This window comes from Pleurodeles waltl, chromosome 4_1 (genome assembly GCF_031143425.1).
Source record: "Pleurodeles waltl isolate 20211129_DDA chromosome 4_1, aPleWal1.hap1.20221129, whole genome shotgun sequence".
Classification (NCBI taxonomy): Eukaryota; Metazoa; Chordata; class Amphibia; order Caudata; family Salamandridae; genus Pleurodeles; species Pleurodeles waltl.
This window is the reverse complement of record NC_090442.1, coordinates 377,211,086-377,231,424: the sequence shown is the minus strand read 5'-3', so window position 1 is coordinate 377,231,424 and position 20,339 is coordinate 377,211,086. Positions and strand designations below refer to the sequence as shown.

The window sequence follows — 20,339 nt, the reverse complement described above, 5'->3', positions numbered from 1 at the left end:
ACAGGTCGTAATAGGCTGGCGGAGTCCTTTTGCCAGGGCAGGGCCGGCAGTGGAACTGCCTCTGCGCCTCCGACCGCCAGCACAACTACTGGAGGATTTCCACCCAAATCCTTCAGTACTCGTAGTATGGCAGTCGGAAGACTGCCAACACTTGGTGTCTTCTGGCTCCCGCAGTTTCGGCAGTCTACGGAAAAGACCGCCGAAGTCGGAATGACCACCTTCGTGTTCTGATTGTCAAACATGGACAATGGGATTTAGTATCCAGGAGGCAGTTAAGGGCGGGGGAATGCCATAGGATTATTCCTTCTGAAAGTATAAAAATAGCAAGGTCAGAGACTAATCGGGTTTACTATCATCAACCAGAATACAGCCAAAGTCTGTATACAGGTCCAGGTCCAACTCCTGGCTAGATCTTATGAATTTATTGACTTAAAACCTCACAGTCTGTTTGGCTTGTTGTAGATTCTTGATCATGAGTTACTTTACTCTTGTTCTTGTAAATATTCCATAAATGTAGTTGCTGCTGAAACCAAAGGATTTATCTGGAGTGTTGAAGGGGAAGTAGGAAGACGTCCTTGTAGACATAAAAATGCTAATTTGGTGGCAGAGGGGTATTGCTACATGTACATTCTGTGAGATGTAGATAGACCGGTCTTTTTTGGGTAGCATTGATGTAACATTGGGAATACTGCCCCAGACACTGGTTTACCCTCCCTGCCTGACCATTTATCTGCGGATGGAACAAAGATGATGGGGATTGCTTTATGTCTGGTGATGAACAAAGAGCTTTCTTAAAAAATGAAATATAGTTCTATCTGAGACATTAGTCTGTAAGAATAACGAGGTCGAAAAACATTTGTGATAAATTGTTTTATCATTTGTCTGGTGGATTGGAGAGATGATCCCCGGTGATCATGATTGCCTTGAGATGAAGGTAAATCTGTGATGAAGTCAATGGATATTGTTTGCCAGGGCTTCCGACTTGCAAATTTCAAGAAGTCTTTCCTGAGTTGCTGTTCCTTGAGCGCTAACTGAACAAGCCTGTACATATATTTCAAGCAAAAGCCACCAAAATGAAAGAGAAGATGGACTGTTGTAGATTTGGTTGTACGATGACTTGTGATACTAGTATCACTGCTCATCTTCATTACCTCATGCAGCAAGGCCTTAATAGGTAAATGTAGGTCATTATGCAGAAAGTAGAGGCCATACTGGTATCCCAGTGGTGTCTTACACTGTGGATCGTCCAAATATATTGTATTCACCTATCTATGAGAGTTTCTTACTGTTTGGAGAAGAGAGTGTACTGGTATTAGCATTCTTAGGCAAAATGAGTGAATATTGAAAAGTCTCTTAACCTTTATTATCATGTGAAAGGGCACTAGCAAGTGTATTCTGAGTTGCTGGGAAGTACGTATGACGTTAAAGCTATACTGTGAGAAGGCTTATGCCCTCTGTTCTTATGAGATTGCATCCCTTGTAGGAATTGTACATTTTGATGGTCTGTGCTGACTTCGCAGATCTCCCTTGCACCAATCAAGGGGTTTCTCCTCTACGTACCTGTGTGTTTTATGGCCCGAACCTTGTGCTCTAGGACTAGTGCATTGTTTTAAGAAAATCATAATGTTTTAAATATTTTATATTTTATTTAGCCTTGCCATTATCTAAATCGAAAATAAAGAATGGAATTATTTATTTAGTCTTCAGAATAGACTGGGGTTCGCCATTCAGCCACAGGTGTATGTACCTGCTAGAAGCAGTTGGCTTATGATGAAGAATAATTATGTCACTTAACTTAACCCTCCTATGGAAAGGTTTGAGGTGGTTAGTCATTTGTCAAATAGACAGTCTACCATTCCCTATCATATAGACAGTCTACCATTCCCAATGCCTGTGGTAACTCTGAATTGTTTTTTAATTGTCCTTCATACTTAAACCTTTGTTATCTTTTAGGCAAATGAACAAACAACACTGTCATGCCTGGGAAGCTGAAAGTCAAAATTGTGGCTGGACGCCATTTGCCTGTGATGGATAGAGCCAGTGATTTGACAGATGCCTTTGTAGAGGTTGGTGTCGCTCTAACAAAATCAAGATAGGGGCATGTATAAGAGGAAAACGAATGTTACTTTGAAGTAAATAATGATGATTTTGTCCCAAATGTGCGTAATCTCAATTAATTAACCTGCCTTGCCATGTGATGCAATATTTTCTCTGCAGTAAAGAATTTTTGAACAATACATTGTTATGCAGTGATGGATAGTGTCAAAACAGGTATGTACAAATGTTCTTTCTTACGGATTCTCCCTCCTTTATCTTTCTTGATTAAACCCCTTCTCAGGCTCCAGACTGTATCTGGAAACATTTTGACAGCAACATGTCTTCAATACCAGGGGGCTCCCTATCATGTTATAAACATAGCCATGCAACTCCATTAGATGTATATTCAATATAAAGGGCGCCCTACTGTTTTAACATTAGTTCCATTTTCTGCACGTCAGTGATGCAACATCTGAATCATTGAAGTTTACTTTCAATAGTTGTCGAGCTTGTTTTGGTGTCTTTGTTTTGGGACAAGTACTCTCTGACATCTTGAGGCGATCAAGCCATATTACAAGTGCTGCTGATCAATGCTAGTCATGGACACACACTCCCGGGGCTTGTGGTGTCTGAGCAAGTCTCACTACCCCGCTCCTTGTTTCTTGTGTGTGCCCCCCTTCCACCCACAAAAAATAAATCAGGGAGATGGAGACTAAGCTTTTTTTTGCCTCCACGAAGAGCAAGCCTAGATCCCAGTCAAGGGAGGTCTTTCACCTGCTCTCAAACTAGGAGTCTCCGTCCATCAAAGAGTGATAAACATAAGAGGGAGCACCATAGAGTACCTTATGTGCACAATTTGGTCAGGGCCCACCACAAGAGCATCATTTGTGTGTCAGCTGCCTCTTTTTTGGTGTCTGCTTTGATTTCTAATACTCAATCCATTTTGTTATCTGCTAAGCCTAAATCGTAGACCTACCTGCAGGAGGCGTTTATGAGATTCCCAAGTTAAATACCAAGGAATATATGGAGAGAGTATGTGATTTATTTGGCATAGACTCTGATCCAGTCCAAATGCTGTATCGCCCTTTTGAAAGAGATTAGGATGATTATTCGAGGGAGATGATTCTGACAGCTCATGATTGGCTAATCCTCTAAATGCTAGTGCCTGGATACTTTTTAATTATGATTTTCTGCAGAAGGGTGTATTTTTGCACATTGAATGCAGTTTTTAAGAGTTGTCAAACAGGCAGCCGAATGTCTGGCAATTGAGATGTATATTGTGAGGCTTGTTAATCTTTACAGAGAACAGAGATTGTGTTAAGTAAAGCAAACCTTTTAGGATTTATGTCATTTAATGAGTTTATTATGGACCAGATTGTCCAGTATTGGGGCAAGTATTAGTAGAATTCAGCTGTCTCTAGGGTTGCAGCTCCTTCACTGTTGGCAGGGACACATGGTGCAATAGTAAACAAAAAGAGTGTAGACTGCATGTGTCTCTTCTTGTCTCTTTGTCTCCCTCGTTATCCCTATTTTCTACACCTTGTAGACCTTCCAGATAGGAATGGCACTTTCAGTGTATGATATTCAGAACTTTAAAATACCATGACTTTGTGCTATGCTCTGGAGACCAGTGTTGCACATCATCCTGAAAGTTACTGGGCACGATTTATCTAATGTTCATTGCAGTCTTGCCTGTTGTCATAATTAAATCAATACAAAAAATGCTCCATAAGGCGAAATATTGCCAAAGTAAATATAGTGCTAATCTCTTTATGATTACATTCGTAAATTTACCTTTTGGGTACGTTCCGAAAATTAATCAATGTTAATACAGCAAAAACGAAAATTATGTTTTTTGGAAATAACTGCAATAAGAAAACCGTTGGAGTTAAATTTTGAAATGAAAAGTCTATACTTCTTTCAGTACTCAAGCTACAACCTTTGGATAACTGGAAAAGGGGTTAGCCAGCACCACTTATCTGGCTGCTATTAAGTTTCTGCCCTTCGCTTCTAAATGTGCTTATACTTATGGTGGGTTTTCTTTGGTCCCTTTGTTGAAAGTATTTAGGATAATATGGGCCAGAAAACATGCATTGGATTTGCAGTGAATGTGAGGGAAAACTTTGCCATGGGCCTGTAAGACTACCAAACAAGAAAATGTGGTATAAAAATAAATGACAAAATGGGGTTAAGGTATTACAGTGTAAAGAATCTCGGATGTTCAGGCGTTCATTGATTACTCAACAATTTCTACTTGTCTTGTTCTTATGTACAGTAAATAGCGAACAGAGGTAAGCTGTATGAAAAAAAAAAATTGAAGGCATAACTTAATTTTTGTTTAACAAATTGTATTGATTTTATTGACAAAAACACAACAGCTTCAAGTTACATTTGGTATGGCGTACAGGTAGGTACAATGGTTAACAGGATGCCCTTAAAAGTCCAGCATAGTAAGAGAGCATAGTAAAATATCAGATGGGGATCTGGGTGGATGGACCATCAAAGAGGACTCCATTACACATTACCAACTTCACTATCAGCATTCTGTCTACATGAGGGTAACCAAAGGACTGATGTACAACAATAAATTGGGGGATCCCGTCGAGGGGGGGGGGTTAAATGGGAGAAGGTGGGTTCTGCTCAGCACAGGTCTTTTGGTAAGGGGTTGTCATCCTATGAGGGTCTAGTTCCCAAAAAGTACGAGGTAGAGGTTAGGTCTCATTCTACACTACAGTCACAGGGATTTCCGGGGGCAAGCAATGAAGGGTATTTCCACACGGAGGGAGAGGTAGGGAGCTCACAGTCAGAATCTAGGACTCCTGAGAGTATTGCATTCCAGAGAGGTGCTTTAGGACAGCGACAAAGGCCTCTGGCTTCTTCCCTGTGTAGTGCTGTCGTATTGGCCGCTGCCCAGCAGGAAACGGCCATGCCAGAAGGGGGAATAGTGCATGAGCACAGCACATTTTGCTAGGATCAGAGCCAGAATGATGAAGTGGGCCGTTGTCTTATACTTGTTTTGTTGCTTCCTGAAAGTAGCCAGCCAGTGGCAACTGGACCTGATCTAGGGCCTGCTGCCCTCTGCCTGGCACCCTGTGAGTCTTTTAGTGCTTCCCCATGGGCCCTGGGAGAGCTTAGAAGTGTACTCATGTGGTTCTTTGGGACATAAAAGACTAAGGGCCTGATTTAGAGTTTGCAGAGGGGGTACTCTGTTACAAACACGAAGGATATCCCATCCGCTTTATTACGATTCCAGTATTTCCAATTGTAATTGTAATACAGTGGATGGGATATCCGTCACAACGCTGTGACAATGTAACCCATCCTCTAAACTTTAAATCAGGCCCTATGTCAGAAGATAAACTCTTTAACGGAGACGAGCCTGGTTGGTTATCTGACCCGAGTTCTATCAGCCTCAAATCTCGGCTAGGCCACGGTCTACCTCAACCATTAAGTATCATTGGCACTTGCCACTATTTTTATTTAAATCTATCAAATATCGTATTCCATATATTTTTGTACTACTCTTTCTGTGATTATTCCCCCCTGTGGCAATTCTCAACTCTAACATACCCAACTTCCTGTTTCTATGATCCTCACTACCCCTTCTCTTAAACAACTGATGAGTTAGGCATGCAGCTGAAATATGTAGAATTATTGGAACAGAGTGCCGTAGATTTAGGGAGCTGTCATTGCAGGTTGAAGGAATGTGACATGAATATTGAATTGGCCTGAATGAGGATGTTGCCCTATATAATATTTTGATGATAAAAGTAGCAGTCATGAAACCCAGACTTGTAGACGTTAATACATCTGAGCAAAAAGGGATAGTTGAATGTGATTTTACCACCCCTACCTAACTAATGGAAACATCAGAAAATTCTAATATGTGTCTCCTTCCTTCCCCCATTAGCAATGAGTAGTCATTGGAATTGTGTGGATAGTTATTATGTAGTATTGAGTGTAGTGTAATTATATGGAGTGGGATTGTATGTTGTGGAGTGTAATTATGTGGAGTGGTATTGTCGTGGAGTGAAATTATGTGGCGTGGTGTTGACTTTTGTAGCATGATGTGGAAATCTGTGGTGTGGACTGGATGTATGTGATGTGTAGTGGAATTATGTGTTCTGGAGTGGAAATATGTGATTTGGTGTGGAATTATTTGGTGTAGCATGGAACTGTATGGAGTTGAATTGTTTGGTGTGGAACTGTGGCGTTGAGTGAAAATATGTTGAGTAGGATTATGTGGCATGTTGTGGAGTGAATTTACGTGGAGTTTTTCTGTGTGTCAGAGTGGGTTATGTGGAGTGAAGTGAAGTTGAATTATGTGGTGTTGAATGGCATTACGTGGAATGTACTTATGTAGTGTGGTGTGGAATTGTCATTTTGAATTGTATTGTGTGGAATTAAGTGGACTGAGAAATTGCTTGGCATGGTGTGACGTGGAATTATGTGTCATGATGCAGAGTTGAATTTTATGTGTATTTTTTAGTTTAGTGGATATATGTGGTGTGTAATTATGTGGCATGAAAATGTAGGTTGTAGTAGAATCCTGTGTAGTGGAATGACATGTTTGAATTGTGTTTAGTGGAGTGGTATTATGTGAATTGGAATTATGTGACATGGAGCAGAGTATGTTATGCAGTTCCTACTTCAGTTTTAGGACTGCAGGTTTAAGCGACAGCACCTCCGAATGTGGGAGACAAGGTGCAACCCATGCCTCTTGTAGCTGTCGGCTTAAATCCTGGCTAGCTCACAGTGCCTCATCCACACCTCCAAAACTGTTGGGGTGAAAGGTGATTATGGCAACCTCAGCATGACACACTGACTCCTCAGGGAATTTGTGGAAACAGATCATACCCCCTTCACTCGTTTACTCACGCATGCTAAGGCAAAACACAAAATGCAAACTGGATCTCAATGCTTTTATTGACGCAATCGAATTGTGGTATAAAAAGCTTGTGCTGTCATAATTAGGCAGATGAAACAAAGCAAGGTGACCAACATTCCAGTCAAAGTGAAGAATATGAACAACATCACCATGTTGTATGTTTCTAGATGTACCAGATATTCCTACCAAACCCTATGTTTACATCTGAGAGAATAGTGGTTGTAACTTTCTGCCTGGCCTGACCTTAGGGATTAGCCCTGATCCCATACCTGAATCAAATAGCAGGGGTCTGCCTGTTGTATGGATAGCAATCCTGACGGAAGACTGAAAAGTCAATGCCAGTAAAGCTGTCTGTCCTGTAGTATACATCCCAAGATGATCATGACCAGATTGCCCTCTACCTTCCTTGGGCCTATGTGTAGTTTATATAATGCCCTTATATTGTTTGGGCAACAATCCAGATTTAATGCTGTGTCTCAGAGATAGAAGCTGGCTCCTGGGCTGGCAATACAAGTTAGCATATCATGTACTGCATGTAACAACCTTGGACAAGAAGTACAGATTGTCTGTGGTACAAAGGCTAATTAAATGTGCAGCCTGAACCTAACCTTCCTCGAATGAAGCAGCTGATGAAATAAGTAAAAGCAATTGCTAAGAAGCAGGCTTGCTAATTGTATGAATGTAAAAAGGGCACTAGCAGTGAAGCTAAGCTAAGACGGGGGTGCCCAACCCTGGTACTAAAAGAACCCTCACGACACCCTCCCTTTGCCAGTTGTAGAGTACAGATTCTAATATTCCTTAAAAGGAAGAAACCTATAAAAAAAATGTCTAAAAATACACTAAAAGATAACTAAAAATATGTTCATGTCGACAAGCAGAGCAATCCAAAAGAAGGTAGCTAAATTAAGACATTTTCGTAACGGGGGGTCCAAATTAAGTCATTGGAGTCCCGCATTAGGTCATCAAACATATCAGTGGAGATGGAATCCAAGAGAGACTCCACTTTATCAGACAATACCACCACCAAAGTCTCATCCAAAAGGTCAAAGGAGCATACATGAGACATAGCCTCAGCCGCACTTGATGGGGCAGCGTTCTGTGTCATGCCAAATGAAGGGGCACATGGACCTAAAGCATCCTGGTCCATGAATGATGGCTCCTAGGAGGTGTCATGAAGCAACCGCAGTCTCATAGGACAACTCCGGGAATGAACCCTCAATGCTAACATCATCAACTTAGTGTCCGTAGAAAGCGCCTGTCATTGAACAAGACACACTTCCATTGTATTCTAGAAAGAGCACCATAAGTAGCAGAAGGCAGGCTGCACATAGCAGAACACTGGTCAAAATGTAAGGGATATATTACGTTTCTATAGCAGTGATGCTCCAAAGTAGTGCATCAAACATTCACAACACGGTTTTCTTGTTTGAGAAAGGGCAGCCATTGTGAATTAAAAGAAAAAGCAAGAGCGGAATTCTGCCAATGAATGCTAATACCAGCGGGGAGTCTCCAAAACACTGAAAAAAAGTGAGTGCATGCATGGCTGATGGTATTGCTCCAAAAACGGTCTAGAATGTACTTACAACTCCAGATTCTGTTGCCTTAAAATAGTGTACAATCCCGGAGGTACTGGATGAGTTAAAAAATGTGACTCACCAATTCACCGAAATGTCTTTGGAAGTTGGAATTTAAGAGGGATTCTACTGTATGTCTGCTGATGACCTTGCAACTTGTAGGTCAAAGGTTTCAGGAGCAGATGTAAGTGCTGCATGTTTTTGAAACAATAGTGCTTTCAGTCTGCTCATCTTGTTCCAAATTGACTTTAGAAGAAGTTACACGAGGCCACAGATTTACTACTTTTATCTCATGCGTGACTGGGAAAAATACATTTCCACAGCAGGTCACTATTTAAGAAACAGAAATTAGAAATGGGACACCTGCTCTAATGCCACAACAACCCTGATCACTCAGCATTCCCATTCAAAAGTAACTGAAATACAGGGCGAATCAAAGAGACTGGAATACCCTTCAAGTAGCAGGCTAAGTTAGCCACCGACACATTGCATGCACTGTGCGGTGCCACGTATTTACAATTCATTGAATGGCTTACAGAAGTCTCACACTAGCTTCTGCTAAGAAAAACATTTTATTCCACACTCATACACTTGTAATAAAATGGCAATTCCCACACCAAGAATATAGCTCTCTCCTAGTTGTTTAAATCTGCCAATTGGAAGATATTTTAGACATGAAGTGAATTGGAATGTCGATATTGGCAGTGACATCACCCCATGTTTTAACCACACTGATGATGGTGTTTCAACTAATGTAAAATGCAACTTTTCTAGCTTCTCTACATTAGGCATGGTGTAGCTGTCTTCCTTTTAAATCTGTTGTTTCTGTTTAAGGTTGAATAGAGCAAATGATACTTTTGAGCTCACGCTCTTCGAAAGACACGCAATTCGCCTTCAGAGCCTGTAAGTCCAACTGAACTGCATAACGGACCTGAGCTGACTTTGCTCATGTTGTAACAATGATGTGTCATTTTGGATTATGTCAATTGCAGATGACACAGTTTTCTTTAGTGTGTAAATGCAAGTGTACAGTGTGTTCATACCATTATCGACAATGGCCAATGCTTTCTCTAAGTTTTATTTATCTGTTTGTCATAAATGAGCAGCAGATTCCATTTGTGAAAACTTCCATATTTCAATTATATTGCATACAAGAATATTTTGGAGCATGGTTTTCTGGGACCTGGCAAATCTATGTCCTCCGAGAGAAGAGAGAGATGTTCTTCACCAGCTGTCAGTGCTGAGTGTTGCAACCATTGCTGACATAAGTTGCCCACGCTGTATGTGGTGACTGTACCTGTGTGGTGACTTAACAAGGGTCCTGTCTGCTTGTTTTAAAACCCTGCGTAGAGTTAATAAAAGTTGCATGACGATTATTTGTGTCTACTAACCATCCATTGGGATGTGAAAGTGTTTAATTGAATGTACCATTCTTAACCATACCACTGAGCTGGTGTTTTGTTATAGTGGGAATGCTGGGCACAATAATTTCTTTAACTTTTGCTAACCCAAGGCAAGTTGTTTGCTGAATAGGTTTGGTCAGGAAACACATTTAAAATGGAATTAGGCATGCTTTGAATATCCATGCCTTGTACCTTCCAATCTTTCGTTCCCTAAACTGTTTTCAAATCGATTGTCTCTTTCCAATAATAATAGTCTTATATGGCCAACTGGGAAACAAATTTGAGTAGTTCTATTTGGTGATAATTAAGAAGGGTTTTCCTTGCCTTTACTGTTGGCAATTTGAAATAATATGACTCTGGGTTGGTAAAATTATGCTCAGAAAAATAAGTGAATTTGCCTACATATATTTTAGAACTCCCCATTGGTGGAATGGAAAATGTTCCCATTATGTGTAGTTAAAAACTATACGTGGGGTACTAGCTCTGTATTAGTAATGGTGACCATAATGATGATAACAGAACATTGTACCATAATTCGCAGAATCCATGTACATATTTTCACTTTCAAATACAGGATAATATTCGAGCTCACAAAGCATAGAATAAGCTGTTTTAACATTCCAATCATCAAACACAATACAAGGTGTAATAATATCATTCATAGACATTTTGAATGCATATGGAATTTGATTTATTGCAGTGGGACCCAAAATGTCATTCAGAATTTTATCCTATACAGACCCATCAGGAACTCTAATTGCAGAAATATTAACCAGGGACAAGTCTCTTCACACTTTGTGGGAAGACAAGTAAGACTTTAAAACCTCATCCACCAGTTCAACAGCAGAGTGTTCAGGAAGATAATGTCCATGTATAAGCAAAAGTAAGACAGAAACAAATCAAGTACATAGGAGAAAATCAAGCGAGGCCAATATAATCCACAGGTAATACCATGGACAAATTTAATAAGTGTGTTTAAGCCAGTTAAAAAGCTTACTTATACCATGTACTGAAGCAACAGGTGAGGATGAAGAGAAGTTGTATATAACGGCAAAATAACCAGAAGCAGTTTGTGCAAAAACTGGAGCTTGTGCAGGGGAACAGGTAAACATATCTAATGGTGGTTCATCGTAAACAATTCCATTGATTTTATGTTGCATTAGTAAATTGCAGATGAACATTTTGGTCATTTCTTGTACTTGTAGAGGTAACTAGAATCAACAAAAGTTCATTCTCTTCCCTCCCTTACCTAAGAGATAACAGTTTCAGCTTTGTTTAATGCTTGAATAGGTATCTCCTGTATAGTAACGAGAAGGGAAAGCGAGCTACCCAGGAATCCTTGAGGGCCACTTTGCAGGATCGGCCAAATGATGCAATTTTATTTGATTAATGGAGACAAAACGTCTTTCTTTAGAACCAAGCAGCGGTGGTAGAGTTACTGTTCTGACCTGATGACCTGTATCCCTAGAAGAGGGACTGGTGGTCTGTAAGATGGGCCAAAACTTTATCACAGAAATCTTCTCACTAACCAAATCCCCAACGTGTAGAATCCAGCCTGTGGAAGTTGTTGAATCTCTCATTCCTAAAGTGGTGGGATATGCGGTAGAACATTCATCTAGAAACTTGTAATTCCTGTAAGACAGCAACACTTTCATTTATGTCAAAGGGAGTTTCTGCTGCCACTGCGCAAAGACCATCAAGATCTGGGCTGTACATAAGGGTGCCAAACAGGACTTCAAATGAAATACCGCCAAAGATCTTCTATGCAGATTATTTAATGCTCTCTGCACCCCTTATAGGTGATGGATCCAACTATGACCTGAACAAAGTACTCTAGCTGTTAAGGATTGCTTTAAGTCCCGTTTTTTTTTCTCTTCACTTTCGAATTTCCTTCAGGATGATATGAAGAAGAATAATGCACTGCTACACCGAATGTTTCCATGGTATCCTTGTAAGCCTTAGAGGCAAAAGCAGGGCCCGGTCCGAATGGAATGTAACAGTTGTATATGTTTGATGAAGACCAGCAAATATATAACAGTGCGAGCGTCAGCCGATCGTTGTGGCCCACTGTAGGAAGTTGGCTCTGTATGTGCTATTTCAAAGTAAGGAATAGCATGCACAGAGTCCAAGGGTTCCCCTTAGAGGTAAAATAGTGGTAAAAATAGATAATACTAATGCTCTATTTTGTGGTAGTGTGGTCGAGCAGTAGGCTTATCCAAGGAGTAGTGTTAAGCATTTGTTGTACATACACAAGACAATAAATGAGGTACACACACTCAGAGACAAATCCAGCCAATAGGTTTTTATATAGAAAAATATATTTTCTTAGTTTATTTTAAGAACCACAGGTTCAAATTCTACATGTAATATCTCATTCGAAAGGTATTGCAGGTAAGTACTTTAGGAACTTCAAATCATCAAAATTGCATGTATACTTTTCAAGTTATTGACAAATAGCTGTTTTAAAAGTGGACACTTAGTGCAATTTTCACAGTTCCTGGGGGAGGTAAGTTTTTGTTAGTTTTACCAGGTAAGTAGGACACTTACAGGGTTCAGTTCTTGGTCCAAGGTAGCCCACCGTTGGGGGTTCAGAGCAACCCCAAAGTCACCACACCAGCAGCTCAGGGCCGGTCAGGTGCAGAGTTCAAAGTGGTGCCCAAAACACATAGGCTAGAATGGAGAGAAGGGGGTGCCCCGGTTCCGGTCTGCTTGCAGGTAAGTACCCGCGTCTTCGGAGGGCAGACCAGGGGGGTTTTGTAGGGCACCGGGGGGGACACAAGTCCACACCGAGATTTCACCCTCAGCAGCGCGGGGGCGGCCGGGTGCAGTGTAGAAACAAGCGTCGGGTTTTCAATGTTAGTCTATGAGAGATCTCGGGATCTCTTCAGCGCTGCAGGCAGGCAAGGGGGGGATTCCTCGGGGAAACCTCCACTTGGGCGAGGGAGAGGGACTCCTGGGGGTCACTCCTCCAGTGAAAGTCTGGTCCTTCAGGTCCTGGGGGCTGCGGGTGCAGGGTCTCTCCCAGGCGTCGGGACTTTAGGTTCAAAGAGTCGCGGTCAGGGGAAGCCTCGGGATTCCCTCTGCAGGCGGCGCTGTGGGGGCTCAGGGGGGACAGGGCTTGGTACTCACAGTATCAGAGTAGTCCTGGGGTCCCTCCTGAGGTGTTGGATCGCCACCAGCCGAGTCGGGGTCGCCGGGTGCAGTGGGGCAAGTCTCACGCTTCTTGCGGGGAGCTTGCAGGGTTCTTTAAAGCTGCTGGAAACAAAGTTGCAGCTTTTCTTGGAGCAGGTCCGCTGTCCTCGGGAGTTTCTTGTCTTTTCGAAGCAGGGGCAGTCCTCAGAGGATGTCGAGGTCGCTGGTCCCTTTGGAAGGCGTCGCTGGAGCAGGATCTTTGGAAGGCAGGAGACAGGCCGGTGAGTTTCTGGAGCCAAGGCAGTTGTCGTCTTCTGGTCTTCCTCTGCAGGGGTTTTTCAGCTAGGCAGTCCTTCTTCTTGTAGTTGCAGGAATCTAATTTTCTAGGGTTCAGGGTAGCCCTTAAATACTAAATTTAAGGGCGTGTTTAGGTCTGGGGGGTTAGTAGCCAATGGCTACTAGCCCTGAGGGTGGGTACACCCTCTTTGTGCCTCCTCCCAAGGGGAGGGGGTCACAATCCTAACCCTATTGGGGGAATCCTCCATCTGCAAGATGGAGGATTTCTAAAAGTTAGAGTCACCTCAGCTCAGGACACCTTAGGGGCTGTCCTGACTGGCCAGTGACTCCTCCTTGTTGCTTTCTTTGTTCCCTCCAGCCTTGCCGCCAAAAGTGGGGGCCGTGGCCGGAGGGGGCGGGCAACTCCACTAAGCTGGAGTGCCCTGCTGGGCTGTGACAAAGGGGTGAGCCTTTGAGGCTCACCGCCAGGTGTTACAGCTCCTGCCTGGGGGAGGTGTTAGCATCTCCACCCAGTGCAGGCTTTGTTACTGGCCTCAGAGTGACAAAGGCACTCTCCCCATGGGGCCAGCAACATGTCTCTAGTGTGGCAGGCTGCTGGAACTAGTCAGCCTACACAGATAGTCGGTTAAGTTTCAGGGGGCACCTCTAAGGTGCCCTCTGTGGTGTATTTTACAATAAAATGTACACTGGCATCAGTGTGCATTTATTGTGCTGAGAAGTTTGATACCAAACTTCCCAGTTTTCAGTGTAGCCATTATGGTGCTGTGGAGTTCGTGTTTGACAGACTCCCAGACCATATACTCTTATGGCTACCCTGCACTTACAATGTCTAAGGTTTTGTTTAGACACTGTAGGGGTACCATGCTCATGCACTGGTACCCTCACCTATGGTATAGTGCACCCTGCCTTAGGGCTGTAAGGCCTGCTAGAGGGGTGTCTTACCTATACTGCATAGGCAGTGAGAGGCTGGCATGGCACCCTGAGGGGAGTGCCATGTCGACTTACTCATTTTGTTCTCACCAGCACACACAGGCTTGGAAGCAGTGTGTCTGTGCTGAGTGAGGGGTCTCTAGGGTGGCATAAGACATGCTGCAGCCCTTAGAGACCTTCCTTGGCATCAGGGCCCTTGGTACTAGAAGTACCAGTTACAAGGGACTTATCTGAATGCCAGGGTGTGCCAATTGTGGATACAATGGTACATTTTAGGTGAAGGAACACTGGTGCTGGGGCCTGGTTAGCAGGGTCCCAGCACTCTTCTCAGTCAAGTCAGCATCAGTATCAGGCAAAAAGTGGGGGGGTAACTGCAACAGGGAGCCATTTCTTTACACAAGCCCCCCCCAGCCCACAGGCCAGGAGACTCAGCCCAAGCTGGGAGAGTCTTCCTAGTCTGTCAGGCGAGGAAGAGTAGGAGAAATAGGCTGGTTAGTTGCAGGGCCTACTCTGCCTTACATCCTTCTGTTCAGGTCATTCCCTTTGGGGAACTGACCTACTTCCACAGTGATAGGACCTAGTCTGAATTGCCTCTTGTCTGCCTCTTCAATGTCTCCACCCATTCTTTCTATTTTGGTTTTAGAGGTATCCACCTCTGCTAACCTTATCTTGGCCAGGGTTACCCCTAGCTTACCCAGAGAGGTTACCCAGAGCTGGAGTAACCCCACCATGACCAATAGGGTCAGGGGGCCTAACTTGCTATTTGGCATGGGGTCAGACCACCATGCTAAGGATAGTGCAGCCACAAAGGCTAACACCCAGCAGAGGCCACTGACAGCTGTCAGTGCCCAGAACCACACCTTTAGCTCTTCACCTAAAAGGGAAGGGGCTAAGTTACAGGCTTCTTTGGGTTCAGGTTGCCTGTCTGCTGTATTGGAGTGGGGGGTTACCACATCTTGTAGTAAACACCCTTCTTCCACTCTTTCTTCTGTTAGCTGAGGAGCCACCCACTCAGGTTTAACCGTTGCCTGACTAGCCAGGACTTCTTGTGGGTCAGGTTGGACTTTATCAGGGCCATTTTTGGAGTTCTCCCCTACTGGAGCAGAATCTCCTTGGCTTGCTGTAACCTTGGCTAAAGGTTGTCCACCCCTCCTACTCTGTTTTCTTTTCTTCTTCTTCTGGGGCCTGCTTGCATTTACTGCAGAGGCAGGACTTCCAGAATCCTTGGGAGAGGACTGGCACTGGACCAGTTCCTCTCTTGAGCTCTGACTAACCTCTGGGTAGTCATTTCCAAGGAGACAATCAAGGGGGAGGTCTGTACTGACTACTACCCTTCTCCAGCTAAGAGTGCCACCCACTTCTATGGGCACTAAAGCCACAGGCCTCTTAGTGACCCTGTCTAGGCTAACTCTTACCCTGGCAGTCTCACCTGGGATGTACTGGTTTGAGAGCACCAGCCTGTCATGCACAATAGTGTGACTGGCACAAGTGTCTCTCAGGGCAGTGGTTGGGATTCCATTCACCAGTAGGTGGTGGAAGTGTCTACTTCCCTCTGGAATCTCCAACTCACCTGTTGGGCCCTGTTTCCAGTTGAAGGCTAGGAAGACCTCCTCATCTGAGGAGTCATCTCCCATGGCTACACTGGTTACCCCAGGAATTTTGTTCTGGGGTTTGTTTTTGGGACAAGAAGTGTCCTTGGTGTGGTGCCCAGACTGTTTACAGTTGTGGCACCATGCCTTAGTGGCATCCCAGTTCTTACCCTGGTACCCACCTTTGTTTTGGGTTGTGTCTTGGGGCCCACCCACCGGTTCTGGTTTTTGGGGGCCTACAGAGGACTCTTTTTCTTTGTTTCTAGTGTCACCCACTTTCTCCTGGGGAGTTTTTGTAACCCCTTTCTTTTGGTCACCCCCAGTGGAAGTTTTGGTTACCCTAGTCTTGACCCAGTGGTCTGCCTTCTTTCCCAATTCTTGGGGAGAAATTGGACCTAGGTCTACCAGATACTGATGCAACTTTTCATTGAAGCAGTTACTTAAAATGTGTTCTTTCATAAACAAATTATAAAGCCCAACATAGTCACACACTTCATTTCCAGTTAACCAACCATCCAGTGTTTTTACTGAGTAGTCTACAAAATCAACCCAGGTCTGGCTCGAGGATTTTTGAGCCCCCCTGAATCTAATTCTATACTCCTCAGTGGAGAATCCAAAGCCCTCAATCAGGGTACCCTTCATGAGGTCATAAGATTCTGCATCTTTTCCAGAGAGTGTGAGGAGTCTATCCCTACACTTTCCAGTGAACATTTCCCAAAGGAGAGCACCCCAGTGAGATCTGTTTACTTTTCTGGTTACACAAGCCCTCTCAAAAGCTGTGAACCATTTGGTGATGTCATCACCATCTTCATATTTTGTTACAATCCCTTTGGGGATTTTTAGGATGTCAGGAGAATCTCTGACCCTATTTAAGTTGCTGCCACCATCGATGGGACCTAGGCCCATCTCTTTTCTTTCCCTTTCTATGGCTAGGAGCTGTCTTTCCAAAGCCAATCTTTTGGCCATCCTGGCTAACTGGATGTCCTCTTCACTGGGGCTATCCTCAGTGATTTCAGAGGTGTTGGTCTCTCCTGTGAGGGAACCAGCATCTCTGACTATTATTTTTGGAGTCAGGGTTTGAGGGACCCTGTTCTCCCTAGATAGGATTGGTAGGGGGGAATTGTCCTCCAAGTCACTATCCTCTTCCTCTGAGTTGCCACCCTCAGAGGGGTTGGCCTTTTCAAACTCTGCCAAAAGCTCCTGGAGCTGTATTTTGGTAGGTTTGGGGCCCATTGTTATTTTCTTTATTTTACAGAGTGACCTTAGCTCCCTCATCTTAAGATGGAGGTAAGGTGTGGTGTCGAGTTCCACCACAGTCACATCTGTGCTAGACATTTTGCTTCTAAAAGTTGGAATACTTTTTAAGAATCTACAACTGGTTCTAGAATCTAATTCAAACTTTTACAAACTTTTAAACTCTAAAAGAAATGCTAAACAGGGACTTAACACACAAGGCCCTAGCAGGACTTTTAAGAATTTAGAAAACTTTTCAAATTGCAAAAATCAATTTCTAATGACAATTTTGGAATTTGTCGTGTGATCAGGTATTGGCTGAGTAGTCCAGCAAATGCAAAGTCTTGTACCCCACCGCTGATCCACCAATGTAGGAAGTTGGCTCTGTATGTGCTATTTCAAAGTAAGGAATAGCATGCACAGAGTCCAAGGGTTCCCCTTAGAGGTAAAATAGTGGTAAAAATAGATAATACTAATGCTCTATTTTGTGGTAGTGTGGTCGAGCAGTAGGCTTATCCAAGGAGTAGTGTTAAGCATTTGTTGTACATACACAAGACAATAAATGAGGTACACACACTCAGAGACAAATCCAGCCAATAGGTTTTTATATAGAAAAATATCTTTTCTTAGTTTATTTTAAGAACCACAGGTTCAAATTCTACATGTAATATCTCATTCGAAAGGTATTGCAGGTAAGTACTTTAGGAACTTCAAATCATCAAAATTGCATGTATACTTTTCAAGTTATTGACAAATAGCTGTTTTAAAAGTGGACACAGTGCAATTTTCACAGTTCCTGGGGGAGGTAAGTTTTTGTTAGTTTTACCAGGTAAGTAGGACACTTACAGGGTTCAGTTCTTGGTCCAAGGTAGCCCACCGTTGGGGGTTCAGAGCAACCCCAAAGTCACCACACCAGCAGCTCAGGGCCGGTCAGGTGCAGAGTTCAAAGTGGTGCCCAAAACACATAGGCTAGAATGGAGAGAAGGGGGTGCCCCGGTTCCGGTCTGCTTGCAGGTAAGTACCCGCGTCTTCGGAGGGCAGACCAGGGGGGTTTTGTAGGGCACCGGGGGGGACACAAGTCCACACCGAGATTTCACCCTCAGCAGCGCGGGGGCGGCCGGGTGCAGTGTAGAAACAAGCGTCGGGTTTTCAATGTTAGTCTATGAGAGATCTCGGGATCTCTTCAGCGCTGCAGGCAGGCAAGGGGGGGATTCCTCGGGGAAACCTCCACTTGGGCGAGGGAGAGGGACTCCTGGGGGTCACTCCTCCAGTGAAAGTCTGGTCCTTCAGGTCCTGGGGGCTGCGGGTGCAGGGTCTCTCCCAGGCGTCGGGACTTTAGGTTCAAAGAGTCGCGGTCAGGGGAAGCCTCGGGATTCCCTCTGCAGGCGGCGCTGTGGGGGCTCAGGGGGGACAGGGCTTGGTACTCACAGTATCAGAGTAGTCCTGGGGTCCCTCCTGAGGTGTTGGATCGCCACCAGCCGAGTCGGGGTCGCCGGGTGCAGTGGGGCAAGTCTCACGCTTCTTGCGGGGAGCTTGCAGGGTTCTTTAAAGCTGCTGGAAACAAAGTTGCAGCTTTTCTTGGAGCAGGTCCGCTGTCCTCGGGAGTTTCTTGTCTTTTCGAAGCAGGGGCAGTCCTCAGAGGATGTCGAGGTCGCTGGTCCCTTTGGAAGGCGTCGCTGGAGCAGGATCTTTGGAAGGCAGGAGACAGGCCGGTGAGTTTCTGGAGCCAAGGCAGTTGTCGTCTTCTGGTCTTCCTCTGCAGGGGTTTTTCAGCTAGGCAGTCCTTCTTCTTGTAGTTGCAGGAATCTAATTTTCTAGGGTTCAGGGTAGCCCTTAAATACTAAATTTAAGGGCGTGTTTAGGTCTGGGGGGTTAGTAGCCAATGGCTACTAGCCCTGAGGGTGGGTACACCCTCTTTGTGCCTCCTCCCAAGGGGAGGGGGTCACAATCCTAACCCTATTGGGGGAATCCTCCATCTGCAAGATGGAGGATTTCTAAAAGTTAGAGTCACCTCAGCTCAGGACACCTTAGGGGCTGTCCTGACTGGCCAGTGACTCCTCCTTGTTGCTTTCTTTGTTCCCTCCAGCCTTGCCGCCAAAAGTGGGGGCCGTGGCCGGAGGGGGCGGGCAACTCCACTAAGCTGGAGTGCCCTGCTGGGCTGTGACAAAGGGGTGAGCCTTTGAGGCTCACCGCCAGGTGTTACAGCTCCTGCCTGGGGGAGGTGTTAGCATCTCCACCCAGTGCAGGCTTTGTTACTGGCCTCAGAGTGACAAAGGCACTCTCCCCATGGGGCCAGCAACATGTCTCTAGTGTGGCAGGCTGCTGGAACTAGTCAGCCTACACAGATAGTCGGTTAAGTTTCAGGGGGCACCTCTAAGGTGCCCTCTGTGGTGTATTTTACAATAAAATGTACACTGGCATCAGTGTGCATTTATTGTGCTGAGAAGTTTGATACCAAACTTCCCAGTTTTCAGTGTAGCCATTATGGTGCTGTGGAGTTCGTGTTTGACAGACTCCCAGACCATATACTCTTATGGCTACCCTGCACTTACAATGTCTAAGGTTTTGTTTAGACACTGTAGGGGTACCATGCTCATGCACTGGTACCCTCACCTATGGTATAGTGCACCCTGCCTTAGGGCTGTAAGGCCTGCTAGAGGGGTGTCTTACCTATACTGCATAGGCAGTGAGAGGCTGGCATGGCACCCTGAGGGGAGTGCCATGTCGACTTACTCATTTTGTTCTCACCAGCACACACAGGCTTGGAAGCAGTGTGTCTGTGCTGAGTGAGGGGTCTCTAGGGTGGCATAAGACATGCTGCAGCCCTTAGAGACCTTCCTTGGCATCAGGGCCCTTGGTACTAGAAGTACCAGTTACAAGGGACTTATCTGAATGCCAGGGTGTGCCAATTGTGGATACAATGGTACATTTTAGGTGAAGGAACACTGGTGCTGGGGCCTGGTTAGCAGGGTCCCAGCACTCTTCTCAGTCAAGTCAGCATCAGTATCAGGCAAAAAGTGGGGGGGTAACTGCAACAGGGAGCCATTTCTTTACACCCACCCAAAGGAATATGGAGCAAGAATCTACAGCCAGTAGAATGTAATTGTATGCACCATCTGAATTTAATGGACCACAGTGATCCAGGTGCACACACTGCCTAGGCTTGTTGGATACTAAGAGTGGGCGCTTGATGGTGGAACCTTTTATTTGTTGACAAATGTCACAACTAAGGACATATTGTTTGGTCTATTTGTAT

The 20,339-nt window shown here is 44.5% G+C and overlaps 1 protein-coding gene across 18 annotated transcripts in view; it reads left to right on the top strand.

Annotated features, from left to right (window-relative positions):
- The window catches only part of C2CD5 (C2 calcium dependent domain containing 5), a 669,580-nt gene that overhangs the window by 34,983 nt on the left and 614,258 nt on the right, over positions 1–20,339 (top strand). For all 18 annotated transcript variants that reach the window (XM_069228566.1, XM_069228562.1, XM_069228551.1 and 15 more), the window contains exon 2: positions 1,954–2,066. In XM_069228566.1, the coding sequence (XP_069084667.1) occupies positions 1,977–2,066 (90 nt within the window). In that variant the 5' untranslated portion in view covers positions 1,954–1,976. The remainder of the gene's footprint in view (positions 1–1,953; positions 2,067–20,339) is intronic.